A 14,319-nucleotide genomic window follows, 5' to 3' on the forward strand; every position below is an offset into this window, starting at 1 on the left:
GTTCTAAGTGTGTAAGAGATTTGGCTGAAGTAGAAGAGTGTCACTCTTAGGACACAAGGTTTTACCTTCTTAAAGATTTCATAAATGGCACAAATGAGCCAGAGGTAATGATCATTATAAATGTAGTCATAAAACCCATGAAGGTTACTTAAGCTCAGTCACCTACAAATTCTTGTTGGGAGTTGTCTGCATTTTTCTTCCCTTAATGTTGCCTTCAACAAAAGAGTCAAGAACAGAAGGATCCTGTCTGAACTTTAAAACTTCCCATAAACCCATTCCCTAGCCCTGTCCTTAATAAACCCTGATGAATATTTACATGTTAGCAGCTTTTAAATGCTCCTGCAATTTGTCTTCTTAACTAATGTACTTTGCATCTAACTCATTTCTTAAACAGAATCCTAAAAAGTGAACATTGTCAATATACTATGTTTATGATAAGTATGAGTTTTTGTCACTTATACCTTAGTGTGACACAAACTAATCAAAATTAATACTTAGCGGGGCACTGGGTGGCTCAGCAGGTTAAGGCCTCTGCCTTCGGCTCAGGTCATGATCCCAGGATCCCAGGATCAAGCCCCACATTGGGCTCTCTGCTCGGCAGGGAACCTGCTTCCTCCTCTCTCTCTGCCTACTTGTGATCTCTGTCTGTCAAATAAATAAATAAAATCTTAAAAAAAAATTAATACTTAGCACTGTGCCACTCATTTGAATACATGTTAAGTGGACTAGTAAACACTAACAAAATATTCCTGGAAATTAAATGTTAAGTTAAAAGCATAAATGAATGCAAAGATTTTGCAATGCTGACAGCCCTTAATTTCAGACTTTAGAAACAATGCAGATGTCCTGGTTGACATTCTAATAAACACAGCAGTATCAGTCCTCGGGTAACCCACTCATATGTGATATTCAATGATTAAATGAATTTTCTACACTACTGATTTTATAAAGCAGAAGAAGAGTCTAAGGTTTTGTTAAAAGTCTAAGATAGCATTTCCTTTCCAATTTTATTTCAGATTTAACAACTGCCAAGTATACTTTAAGCACATAAAATACTGGCAGCACTAAGTTGCTTGGCAAGGAAGGCCAAGCCAACTATTCTTGTCATAACTCCTGTGTAAGCTACCACATTGTTCTCTAATTTCACTAGGTCAAGCCAAGCAACTTGTACCCCAACCATGCTTTCCAACTAATAATAAGTGCATACATATACATAAAGAGTTAAAGCTAGACTTCCTACCTCTACTGATTGTCTACAAACTTTTCTTAACTCTGATTGTATATAAACAGTAAGCACTTGGCCAGTGTATCTGGGAAACTGTCCAGAAGTTCCTTTTGAAGAACTAAAATCCTACTGTCCAGTCCTAAATAGCTAAATTTTCACTCAATCAATGAAAGCTAGATTCCCAAGACCCAATTCTTAAAAATCTAGGAACTCTTGTCTTGGTAGAACTAACATATGTCAACTGTATGACTGTGACTCGCAAATAATTGGAGATGTTATGTAAAGTATTAATTCAAAAATACTGTTTAGAACCTCCAAAGGTAGCCCAGATTTCAAACTTAGTCATTCATATGTATATTAGAATTATGTTTTGGGGGTATTTCAATTATGTAGGACAGCCTACATTTTTTTTTCACAAAATGAAAAGACAATTACAAGGAAAATTAAAATACAGATCAAATTCTATAACTAGAAAAACAGCATATAAGAAAAAAGGCTCTGAGTCTCAGGCAGTAAGTCTACTTGCTTCCATAAAAGTCAGTGTAAAAAAATTCTTCTACTTAAAGAATTCTAATATTCCCTTGCAATTCAAATTAATGAGATTTTATCAATAGTTACAAAAGATCTTAAAGTTGTTTAATAAAATCTGGGAATTTACTTAAATAATTTTCAGTATGATACTAATTTCATATAAAAATAAAGTAGGGAGTCTAATTCACAGTTTACAACTGTGTAAGATTTTTATTTTCAATGCATTCCCACACATATTATAGTAGTAATAAACATTGTTCTCCTGTGTAGTGTTCAATGAAATCACCCACATTACAAAGTCCTCAAAAAGGTCCCCTTGGATTTTTCACTTATTTACTACTTAGAGCACCACTGTGCATCTTGTAGGCTTCCAATAATAATTTATTACATGGTTGAACTCAGTGGTAAGCTGTAAGATCATAGAAGGCAGAGATTGTACTCTTTTAACCTAATTTTTGTAGACCTTAGAAAGAAATCTTGCAGATTTTAAGTAGTTGACAAATGATTACTGATGAGATGACTGTAATTATGGGATGAATAATATTTTAAATGTTTTCAAATAGTTTGTTTCGGAGGGACAGGAGAGCATTGTTATAAATGAACAGTCTCTGGAATCAGTCTTGGGTTCAAAACTTGGCTCTGCCCCTCAGTGGCATGTGACACGGGGAAAGTTGATAATCCTTGCAGGGTCTCAACTTCTCCATATATAAAACTGATCCCCATATGCTATTTGCCTCATTAGGCTGGTATAGAGATTGGAAATGATCAGGAATGTAGCGACTGGCACAGCACTCAGGGCATGGTAAGGCATGAGGCCCATTTGGGAATGATGCCTTAAATTACAGACCAGAGTAAGATATTTGGCATGTGGAATTTTACAGCCATTTGCCAGCCCTCTAAAATATTGCAAGGACTTTCTGTCCTCCAAAAACTAAACCTATTTGGAGCAGCCTGGATTACTGAAGTTCCCATGAGTAATGATGATGATTTCCTAATAGAAGAAGGAAACCAGATTTGCAGATACTGCAGGCATCACGCAGGTATATTTCTGACGGTTCTGGTCACAGGGTTTTGGACTGCTTATCACATCCCAAACTTAGGTGACTGATACCTTAATATCCAATTTTTACGTGTTTCCTGACTTGAAACAACTATGATCAGGAGCCCGGCTTAAACGGGGGGATTCTGGGACCTTCTCAGGGCACACACTACTTCAGAGGGCAGAGCAGCTCAGAAAAGAAAACAGTGGGCCCCTCTAAATCAGGTTGGGTCAGAGTACCTGAGGAAACCACGGGCATACAGCCTGCTGAGAACGACTAGCCTTCTGTGAAAAGAAATTGTTGAAGACTTGGAAATGGGTAAAAGAGAATACTGGGTATCTTTTCAGTGGAGGGCTGGCTTTGGGCAGTGCATTCCTCTGGGAACTACCTGAATTTTTTAAAGGATGTGCCCCTGATTTGTCCTGCAAGGCATGAGTCCATTTCACAAGGCTATTGGGATAAACATTAAGTTGTGAGGAACCAACAGTAATGCAAATAATTCTTGTCTCCAGCAACACAAGTGATTATTGTTCGGTAGAGATACAACTCATTTCCATTCCATAATGAAGATCACTCCAACATTTACACTCACAGATTTGCCTTAAGGAACATTAGTTAGTTTCGTATCTACCAGCAAATTCATTTCTGCATTCCTGACTGTATGTGTGGATAATATCTGCTCTTCAAATTTTTCTTTAACTGATTCTAGTATCTTACTGGTTTTCTTATTAAATAATGAGTTAATTAAATATTGGACATATATTTGCAGAAAGCCATGATTTTGGATTTTTGGAAAATTATAATTTAGCACTTCTGGTAAAGGAAACATTTTTCCCAGGAAGGGAAACTGAGGTGGCAGAAAGGGGCTTTTAGTTTTGTCCAGACCAATTAATTTCTCTAAAAGGGATGGAGAAGTGAAACAAATGTCCAAATGTTCAACAGCTACTGTATCTAGGTAGTGAATGAATGAGTGTCATAAACTATATACTTTCTTCATGACTGAACTGTTTCATTGCTTCATTTTTAGAAGTAATTTTTTTTAACTTACTATTACACATTTATTGTAAAGGATACAAATGAAAAGCCAGATAACAAGGTACAGAGGATTTTTAGAAAGAACTAGCTGGGTGGGAAGAATGGGAGTACAGGTAGCTCCTCCTACTTCTTCCTTAACATCACTTTTTCCCATGAAAACAAACACATGTAATAAGATTGCATTCCCCTACAGAGGCACACCTGCTTCTGTTCCATGATTCTTCAGCGCATCCATCAGAGTAAGAGGCGCATTAAGGGCAAATGATAAATGCTCATGGAATTGAATTACTGAGAATATCTATTCTAACATTAGAGGAAAGTGACACAGGCACAGGAAGGCAAATTTCTCAGGGACCCAAGGAAAGAAACAATCCCCAGGATACATTGTAAACCCAGTTTTTGGGTTCCCTCTAGAGAAAGGCTTGTTTTGGTTTACACTTTGCAAGTCCCTCTGATGAACCATGTCCAGAAAATAGCCTAACACTTACCTGGAGGAAGCCCAGTGGATCGTCCCAGCCTTCTGATGGGTTATTTTACCAGATTGTTAATAAGAAGTCACTGAAATTTGGGACGCCTGGGTGGCTCAGTGGGTTAAGCCACTGCCTTTGGCTCAGGTCATGATCCCAGGGTCCTGGGATCGAGTCCCGCATGGGCTCCTTGCTCGGCAGGGAGCCTGCTTCTCTCTCTGCCTCTGCCTGCCTCCCTTCCTGCTTGTGTGCTCTCTCTCTCTCTCTCTCTCTCTCCCCTTCTCTCTGACAAGTGAATAAATAAAATATTTTTTTTTAAAAAGTCACTGAAATTTGTGAGCAAGAGGAGTCCAGGAGTTACGTCTTACACCCATGCCTCTTCTTCATAATAATCCTACCACCATGGACCAAGAGGTTAGCACAGATCCTTTCCAAGAGCAAATGTGCTTGAAATGCCCTTCACTGCAGGAGAAAGGTATGGCACTGTGGAAAAACCACCCCGATTTGGAAGTCAGAAGACCCGACTTTGACTCCTACTCCACCATGTGATTTGTTCTAGCCAAATCACATACCTTCTCCAAGGAGGCATTCCTCAACTGCAAAATCCAGGTACTTACTTGGCCACATTGATTTATTCTATAGAGCTGATAAGATGATCAAAAGAGGATGACATTGCACAGGACAACATATATTTATATTATCATTCTGATCTAGCCAAATAAAATCACCTGCACCCCAACATAACCAAACTATGAAGTGGAAAAGACCTAGCTGGAGTTATGAATGCATGGGCCCTGTGTGTTAGGAATCACACTGCTTGTGCTGGCTGCCTGGGTTACAAGCTGATAGTTGTCACAATCAACATATTAGAAAAATTAAATGTGACATGAAGAGGTACTAGACACCCAATAGTCTCCGTTGACTCCTTCTCCTGGGATGATTTTTTTTTTTTTTTTCATAAGAAATAGGGGTAACCAAGATTTTTTAAGGAGAATGAACTCTTTGGCTTAGGCAAATAATTGGTTTGACAGGACTTAGAGTCAATGAATACATGGCTTGAAGTTCACGGACATTCCCTAGGGTAGTCCTTCCCCAAGTTTCTTAAGAGTTCTTAGAAACCACTAAAAGTGGTGGAGAATACTGATATAATTGGTGACAACCATTTTAAGAAACTTGCTATACAAAGGAATATAACTTCCTTCCTGTATGAATCATTTACCAAAGGCAACTGCTCTCCTCATTGTTGATTACCTACTGTAATAGAAAATGTTTGCTTGTAATGGAATGTTTACTGTTCCTTTTGCAACCTGTGGCATTTAAGTTACACAGATCTGCTCGGCTGGGATTTTCAGTAGGAGATGCTGTTAACATTTAAATGTTCTCTCCTCCTTTCTATCTCCCCTAAGAAAATTACCAAGATCTAGCCTGGTTTATGAGTCTCTGAGTTTTTGTTTTCTTTGGGGGGGAAAAACACTACAAAATAAAACAAGATACAAGTACTCACTTTTTTAAATTTTTGGATTAGGTAAGACCTTAAAAATGAGCCTTCTCTCGTACCCTTCTTCCTTCTCCAATGATCTGGCACAGCTTTGGATCAGTTTCTTTAACCAGTATCTCCAGCCAGAGAGAAAAGCTAATATATTAAAGCAGCTAAGGAAACCAATGTATTAGAAACACCAGTGGATTTTTAAAAATTTTTATAATTTTGTTTTGCTTTCCTTTTTTTGTTTTATATGCCATGATAAAGTTGGCTAATTTAATTTGGCTCCCTAGGCTCCGTAGCTCAGGGGTTAGAGCACTGGTCTCGTAATTTGGCTCCCTAAAAATAATGGTATCTTTCTTAACTATAGTCAGTGTCCCCATTTACCTATATTCAAACTATGGGAGGGTGAGGCTGTTTTTAAGACCTTCTCAAGGCTGTGGGTTCTGGGTTTCTCCCTGCAATCCACAGAGTGGTGGGTTCCTACAACACTGCCCACACCGCTCATTTACCACATTCTCAACTTTCATCTTGCCCCACACAGGGTAGGGTGGTGTTTGAGGAGACCACTCCGGGCAACGACTTGGAAGGCAGAACAGTTGGTGCCTATTGGTGGAGATCTGCGTATTCATTGGGCTTTGCACTTGTCAATCCCCCATTGCTCCACAAAGAAGCTGTGAACCAATTTTATCCTGCAATCAGAAAGAGGAACTGAACAGTCCTCTAACAAGGCCTCTGAAACAGGAAGCAGGGGACAGTCCCTGTAGCCACCAGAGGGGAACTGAGCTGTAGCAGAAAACTCCCAGAAGGCTGGCACCAACTAAGGCCATGGGTGAGCCAAGGCCACAACTGTGCACTTATAATTAGGCTTCACCAGGAGGTGGAACCCACTCCAACTACCAACTGATGGATGTCTCAAGCTGACCAGAGGTGACCAAATTGAGGAAAGAAATCAGGATCCCAACAATCTGGAAAGCAGGGGCAGTCATGACAATCTGTAGTTGACGATTTGGGGTAAGAAGTGGGTGCTCTAAGAACAAACGCATTTGTATGCTTTGGAATTTTCTTTTTAGTTTTACTTTTTTCCAATTTTCTAATAAAGCTCTTTTTGGAACATTATAATTTTGCTTCGATTGGCCAGTTATCCAAAAACAACAACAACAACAACAAAAGCAAAAAAAAACCAAGAGGAAGCCAAGCCCGGTGCTCTGTGTTCACAGGGGGTAGGCGGCAATTGCCCCAACGGTGTGCCAGCAAAAAGTTAAAACCCAGGAGAACAACCATGTGTGGGACACCACTGGGATTTTTTAAAATACCATCCTTACCAGAGTTTTCTGTGTAAGTTTGTCTCTGTTTACTCTTTGGATAATTTTGCTAAGGTCTCTTACTTGTGCAAAAAAGCAGCGATGAAAGATATGATGGGACTACAGGATAGTTTATATCAGAGGTTCTCAACACACTGCTCCACTGCTCTGTTGATTGGTGACATAAGGTTTCACGCATCCTTTAGTAAAATGGGGGATAAAAGAGCAATACCAAGTCTTCTTGTACATTTATTACATGCAAAGAGCAACTCTTTAAGGTTATGCCTTCCCTAACTAAACGTAAAAATGGCTTTTCTTTTATTTATTTGAGAGAGACAGAGGGAGATAGCAAGAGAGAGCATAAGCGGGGAGGAAAGGGAGAAGCAGGATCCCCGTGAGCAGGGAGTCCAATGTGGGGCTTGATCCCAGGACCCTGAGATCATGACCCAAGCTGAAGGCAGATGCTCAACTGACTGAGCTACCGAGGCACCCAAAATAGCTTTTCTTTTTAAGAGCTCATGGCAGTAGATGGCTGGTTGTTGAGTTCTCTCTTTCGTCTCTTCAGTAGGCTTACTTGGAAAATGAAAGGTTGACAAACACATGTCAGTCTTCCAATTGTTTTTTAACTTGTCCATAGGAACCACTATTTAAGAAATACAGACTTCACCCTCTCCCTCAAAGTATATGAGACTATATGTATATACAAAAGCCTCCCTGGATTTAAAGGTAGAAAAATGAAGAAATGGGCTGGAAGACTTTCAAGAACTTGTCAGTCTGAGATAGACAGGAGACAAAGGTTGTGTTTGTTTTGCTTTTTATCAAATAAGATTGGAAGTCCCAAGGAGCTATGCTGGGAGCCAGTGGAACCAAAGAAAGTTTAGATGCCATCAGAAAGTTCAGAAAACTCTCCAGTGACAAGGCCTACGTGGGTGACTTTCATCCCAAGCCCAAATCAAGCAGGAAGATAATAGAGATGAGAGGATAAAAGCTAAATTCTTACCATTTCAACCAGCGTGTGTTTCCTTCCTATTACCCACTGTTGCTACAGAGGGAAAGGCTGAGGACCAGGCTGCAATCTGCAGGGAGCCTGGTGAGGAGAAAGACCCTGGTGCATGTAATGGCTGGGTGGGGGGTGGGGGGAGCAGACAGCCCATCTAATCCCGTGCCCACTGAGGACGAAGAGTGGCCTTGAGCAGAGCGATGTCCCTGGCTCTTACATCAACAGGAAGTGGAAGGCCATAAATAGAAAGTCAAGAGGGGAAGAAGGCTGAAAGAGGTGAAAGCATGAATGGATCCCCAGCTGGCACCGCTTCCTCCAGGTCCAGTCACCAAGTACCGAGCACTGAACATCATCAAGTACTGAGCACTGGGCATCACCATGCACCCAGCACTGAGCATCACCAAGCATCCTTCTTCTCCCTTGCTCAGCCTCCCTCCTCCCCATGCAGCCTTTCCCATCCTTCCTGTGTCCCTTACCTTACCACATCACTTCCTATCATCCTCATCCCCCCAAAGTGATGCTGAGGTAACATCTGGCCCAATACTACCAGAAACTGGATGAAAGCAGAAGTTACAGATTCGAACATAAGGAGAGCTGTGTTCAAAGCCCCAGTTTTTGGTCTTGGAAATACAACTTTCCTGAATGTTTAAAAGTGGTGAGTGGCATCGGTACTTCAAGTATCCAGAGTTAACAAGGCTTCTCACAAGCTAGTCTCAGATTTGCACCATCATCTATAATACTGCTTCTGAAGAAAAGTATGCTTCTGAAGAAAAGAAAAGAAAAGAAAAGAAAAGAAAAGAAAAGAAAAGAAAAGAAAAGAAAAGAAGAGAAAAGGACCACACGGACCCAAGGCTACTACCTTAAGTCATTTCACCTGAATGAATGAATATAATCACTTTATGGTTCAGTTTCCTTATAAGCAAAGTCGGGGGGGCAATAAAGTCTACTCTAGCTAGACATCACAGAACTGATGTTCATTAAAAAAGATCTGTGTTTTTTTTTAAGATGCTACAGTTGGATCTGTCTGCCTGAATAGAGTAGCTCTGTATCACTAACATCTGTTATCACTGCTTTTATAGAAATTTACTGCCTACCATGCAGGGGGCTGGGAATGCACATTGTTAGCTTGCCATTTGCCATCTCTGAGTGACAGTCTTACACATGTAAACACGATGAATTTTCACAAAAGCTTTGATAGAACATTAGTTTCCCCTCAGAACAGAAATGAAAGAGAGAATGACAAGTGTAGTCGAAGAACAAACTAGATTACAGTTAAACAATAATCAAATAGGGAAAACCTTGAACTGCAATCTGTTCTTTAGAAAGGCTCCAAGAAACACAGGTAGGGGAAGCTGGTAAAAATGGAACCAAGCTCCAAATCCTTGTCCACTCCATTAACCGAGCTATTTCAAGTAGTCCTTGCTCACCTGTGCACCCCAGTTCAGCTGCCTCTGAACCTGCCCTACCCCCACAGTCTGATTCTAGACTCTGTTTCCTGGGAATGCAGGCGTTCTGTGTGGACCTTCACAAAGACCGCACCACAACCAGGCTTTGTATGTGCCCTACCCACTAACCCTGAACTCCTTGAGGGGCCAAGAACACGAAATAAAAAAGCACCTCATTCACCTCTGGGGATGGAAATAATTCATTTTGTATTCATGTAATTTTAAAGTACAGAATTTGAGAGCTGGAGAAAATTTCACAGACCAATTATTCTAAGCTTTCCCTCTTTTCTGAGATTTTTTTAAATGACTTGCTCCAAATTAGACAAAAACCAAAAACCAGAATGCAGACCATGACACTCTTATTCTGATGCTCTGTCCCAGGATACCATGCTGCCCTCCCTTTGCAAATGCACAGAATTAAATGAGGGAGGCTTAGAAATTAACTCCATTTCCCCTTCCACTTCGGCCCCTGGTCAAGTTTATAGGCCTTTGGAGGAGATGAAGGATTTTGCTCACAATGACGTGGTTCAGAGCAGAGCCAGGATGGAAACTCAGATCTAACTTGTGGGACAATGTTCTTCCCAGTATATCATAGTGATTTCAACTTTCCCGTGGAGGGAGTGAAAGTAGAACAAAAGATAGCATGGCCCAGGGGCCAAAAATCTCATAGGGCCAGTTTTGTATCACTTGCAAACTAAGCATAATCTTGTACATTTTTAAATGGTAGAAAAATATTCGAAAGAATCTGAAATGCAAATTTCAGTGACAATTAATAAAGTTTTACTGGAATACAGCCACAGTCACTTGTTTAGGGACTGTTGTGACTGCTGTCGCAACAACCACAGAGCTGATGAGCTGTGAGAGGGATCTCCTGCAAAGTCTAAAATATTTACCATCTGGCCCTTCCCAGAAAAATCCATCCCTGGTGGAGGAGGAGCAAGCGCTCTCTCAGAAATCAGAAAAAAAGTTCTACTACCATCAAACTCAGCAGCCCTTGGTGGGGAAAAACAGAGGATTTGGACAAAACTGATACCCTCTTCACTCAGTCACACCTTCATGTTGAATGACAAGGCTCCAAGTTCACATCACACACACAAGCAGGGGTTAAACTGGGGCCTTCCCCGAGTTGAATGAGGCAGCAGGTAGGACAGAGCTGGCTGAGAAACGCAGGTCTTCCCCGAGTGTCCTCCCCACTCTTCCACATTGCACCTCCATGGCTCCCGAGGTCCCTGCCAGCTCTCCGTCACATGACTCCAAGATAGAGAGTTTCCCTCAACTCAGAGTAAATCAACCCAGCTGAATGCAGGCGGCAGGGGCAAAGATGACCTTTTAGGATCAGCCACCAGAAGATAAACCCTGTACTGACCAGTTACTACCTATAAGTCCAGGTCAGTTACGGAGCCCTTGGTTTTCTCATCTAAGAATAGTTAAGCATTTCCTCCACGGGCTTGTTTTGGGGGTTAAAGATACCGTTCAGGGGCTCCTGGGTGGCTAAGTGGATTAAAGCCTCTGCCTTCGGCTCAGGTCATGATCCCAGGGTCCTGGGATCGAGCCCCGCATCGGGCTCTCTGCTCGGCAGGGAGCCTGCTTCCTCCTCTCTCTCTCTCTGCCTGACTCTCTGCCTACTTGTGATCTCTATCTGTCAAATAAAATAAAATAAAAAATCTTAAAAAAAAAAAAAGATACCATTCAAATGTCAGTTGCCTTGTCATCTTCCTCTCTCCCTTTCCCAGAGATAGTTATTTGGAGAATAAACAGAAAGTGAGCCTTGTTAGGAAACTTTCTTTCAAATTAGCTTAGAGTTTAAGATGTTTTTTACAGAGTCCTATAAAAGATATGGAATCTATCAGAGCAATAAAAATAGGCTCAGTATTTGCTTGGGTGTTTTCCTTACATATCTTTCAGTCCTTTGAAGCTTCTTCCAAATCATAATCCAAAAATAAGAGCACTATAATTTTTAGAAAAGTTACGTTTATGCAATTTTTATAGCAAGCCGCACAAAAAACTAGGCTACATCATACTCATGTTCAGTTATGAAGACCGAGACTGTAAAAAATATCAGCACCAGAAAGCCCTAGTTTATTTAGTCTGGCTTCCTTAACATGAAGTTCTTCTTGGTCTTAAAATATTCAGCTTTGGCTGAATTCCAAAGCTGACATAAGCCTACTTCAGGTGTTTTGAAGAGAATGAAGAAAACCAGAACTGAAAGCAAGACTGGAATATAAAACCTTTTTTATGTGATCACAAATGCAAGAACCTAATTGTCTGAAACCACCATTAAATCAAAATTTCCACCCACACTTACAAAAATATGTATATATTCTCATATTTGGCTGTACAGGATACCAAATGTTAATTTCAATAGCATGTTACTATTCCTGACATTGGCAAGCAGAGAGCTAATTGCATCAGTCACTGGAACTGCAATGACACTTTCTGGAATCTGTGAGAGGATGAAAAGATACATTTTTTTATGGATTATGCTAGCAATCACTTTAAATAGCCAAACCAATCTTAGTCATTAAAATAGCCAGTAGCATTTTAAACAATGCTATATTAGGTACTTTCCAGCCCATCATGGTATACAGGGCAATAAAAAACAGACCCTGGTTCTCCCACCAAAATCCTTACAAAGATACCACCTAAGTCTAGTGCAAGCGACAAGGTTATTGCTTTCGGAAGTAATTAAGTGGAAGTTCAAAACGGTAAGACTGGGACATCCAAGCCACTAAACATGCTCAAGTAAGATCACGACATAGCATGCAAATTCCTACAGATGTACTCCGCGAGGGACCGGCTGCCTGGTTCCGGTACTCCCAAAACTACACAGAGAAAAAAATGAGAGCGTCATCTAACACAGTCACAGGTATATACAGAAGGAAAATATGCGCCAAACCTAACAGAAGAGAAACCAAGACACCAAATGGACAAAGGCTGATTGGGGCACTATCTCGCACTGCTCAACTGAAAAGTTCTTTTTGAGGACCACACAGACCCATGCTCCAGCGCGGGCCGGTGGGTGTGGGTGAGTCAGTCGGTCTAGCACAAATACACATAGGATCTTGCACCAGCACCCACTCTTTCCCAAGAGCAGCGAGCGCCAGGAGCAGTCACGCAGCGCCGCTCGCTGCCCCTAAGGTGGGGGCAAGAAGTAAAGAAGTAGGAAGCACGCTTGCTGCCTAGAAAAACATCTGCCCTCCCCACTGCGGCGGCCAGAGAAAACGTGGCCCCTGACCGTGGAGGATGGGGAAGGGGTTGCACACGCACCTGCATTGTAAAAACGGTCCAGCACGGTGGTTTCTCCAAAGTCCAGTTTACCAAAATGCAGGGTCTCCAGGGTGGCGCCCACCGTCTCACACGCCTCCCGCAGGCTCTGCAGGGCCTCGCTCTCGGCCACCACCAGCTGCCCCTGGCTCGCTTCGTTGATAACATATGCCACCGTGGTCCGTCGGCCGCCTCCGCTACTAGAGTTGCCCCGGCACCGGGTGGCGCTGCTCCCAGAGGTGGCGGCGGGACAACCGGTACCAGGGGCGGCGGCAGTCTCTACGTTCCAGAAGCTGCCCGGAGGCGGTAGCTGGCTCTCCTCGTCCTCTGCTGCCACCGCCGCTCCTCCCCTCCGGCAGCTTCCACCCTCGGCGAAGGGTGGCACCGAGAAAGTGATGCCCTCGCCCGCTTCGGCGCTCATCTCTCCCGGCCGGGCTGCGGCGGCGTCCCCCGCCCAGCCACACCTTCTGGCCAGCCACAGCTCCGGGCTGCTCCGCGCGCGCCGGGCTAAGCAGCTGCCATCGCGCGTGGCGCCCTCTGCGCCGCGCCGCCGCCTCCTGTCAGGCGCCCTCTCCCCCGAAGGGACGCCGCTGCCCGGCGGCGGCTCACCCCTCCTCTGCGCCTCCGTGGCCGCGCCGCTTGTCCGAGGTAGGGTGTAGAGTACAAGGGGTGGGGACGCCAGGTTGAGCGGGAAGGGACAGCGCTTCCTTCTCCTGGCCCGCAGACAAGTCGCCTCGCAAACGTGCGCCGCCGTGCAGCTCAAGGGCGCCGCGCTCGGGGTGCGGTGCGCCCTGACCACCGGAGCACGGCCCCGGCGTCTCCCTTGCTGGGCGCTGGGAGCGGCCGGGGAGGGTGCCCGCTGGGTGGGGAGCTACCTGGCCAGCAACTCTCGGGCGGGCAGGCTCCCCGGGCTGCGTCCCGGAACAGCAGCAGCCGAAAGGACCCGCCTCCCTCCTTGGCGGCAGCTCCCCTTCATCTGCTCTATTTCCTCCTCCTCCTCCCCTGGCCTCGTTTCTCGCCAGAGCGCGCCGCGGCCGCTTAGTCCCAGCGCCAGCCTCGCCGCTGCAGTCTCGCCGCTCCTCGCAGCCGCTCGCTCCGTGGGCCACTGGCTTCGGCCGCCCACTCGTCGCGGCCACGAGAGTCAGGGCCCGCCCCGGAGGAGGGCCCTGCTGGGAAGCTCCAGCCGGGACGAAACCGACGGCGCCGCGGCTCCGAGACGTCGGCTGGGCCCCGAGCGCGGCGCCGGGCCGGGGTTCTCCGCCGTCACCCACCCGGCCCCACCTAAGAAGACTCGGAGTCAGCCAAAGCCCGGAGCGCAAACGACGGCGGCTTGGCGCAAAAGAAAAAAAAAAAAAGAAAAAGAAAGAAAGAAAGAAAAAAAGTCTCTTCTGAGAACGCTCTGGGCTTTTGCTGCGGTCCCCGTGGCCAGGGCGCCCCCCGCCGTCGCCTGCCGGACTAGCCCTGCGCGCAGTCTGGTACGGAGCAGCGCAGAGGCGCTGGGGCTGAGCCGGGACGCACGCGTTGCGCA

The 14,319-nt window shown here is 44.2% G+C and overlaps 1 protein-coding gene across 1 annotated transcript in view; it reads right to left on the reverse strand.

Annotated features, from left to right (window-relative positions):
* The window catches only part of MAP3K5 (mitogen-activated protein kinase kinase kinase 5), a 208,795-nt gene extending 195,156 nt beyond the window's left edge, over positions 1-13,639 (reverse strand). Inside the window, exon 1 of the mRNA XM_047734723.1 lies at positions 12,795-13,639. Coding sequence (XP_047590679.1) covers positions 12,795-13,212 — 418 coding nt within the window. The 5' untranslated portion in view covers positions 13,213-13,639. The remainder of the gene's footprint in view (positions 1-12,794) is intronic.
* Between the last annotated feature and the right edge of the window lie 680 nt (positions 13,640-14,319).

The sequence above is a fragment of the Lutra lutra genome, chromosome 6 (genome assembly GCF_902655055.1).
Source record: "Lutra lutra chromosome 6, mLutLut1.2, whole genome shotgun sequence".
Lineage (NCBI taxonomy): Eukaryota > Metazoa > Chordata > Mammalia > Carnivora > Mustelidae > Lutra > Lutra lutra.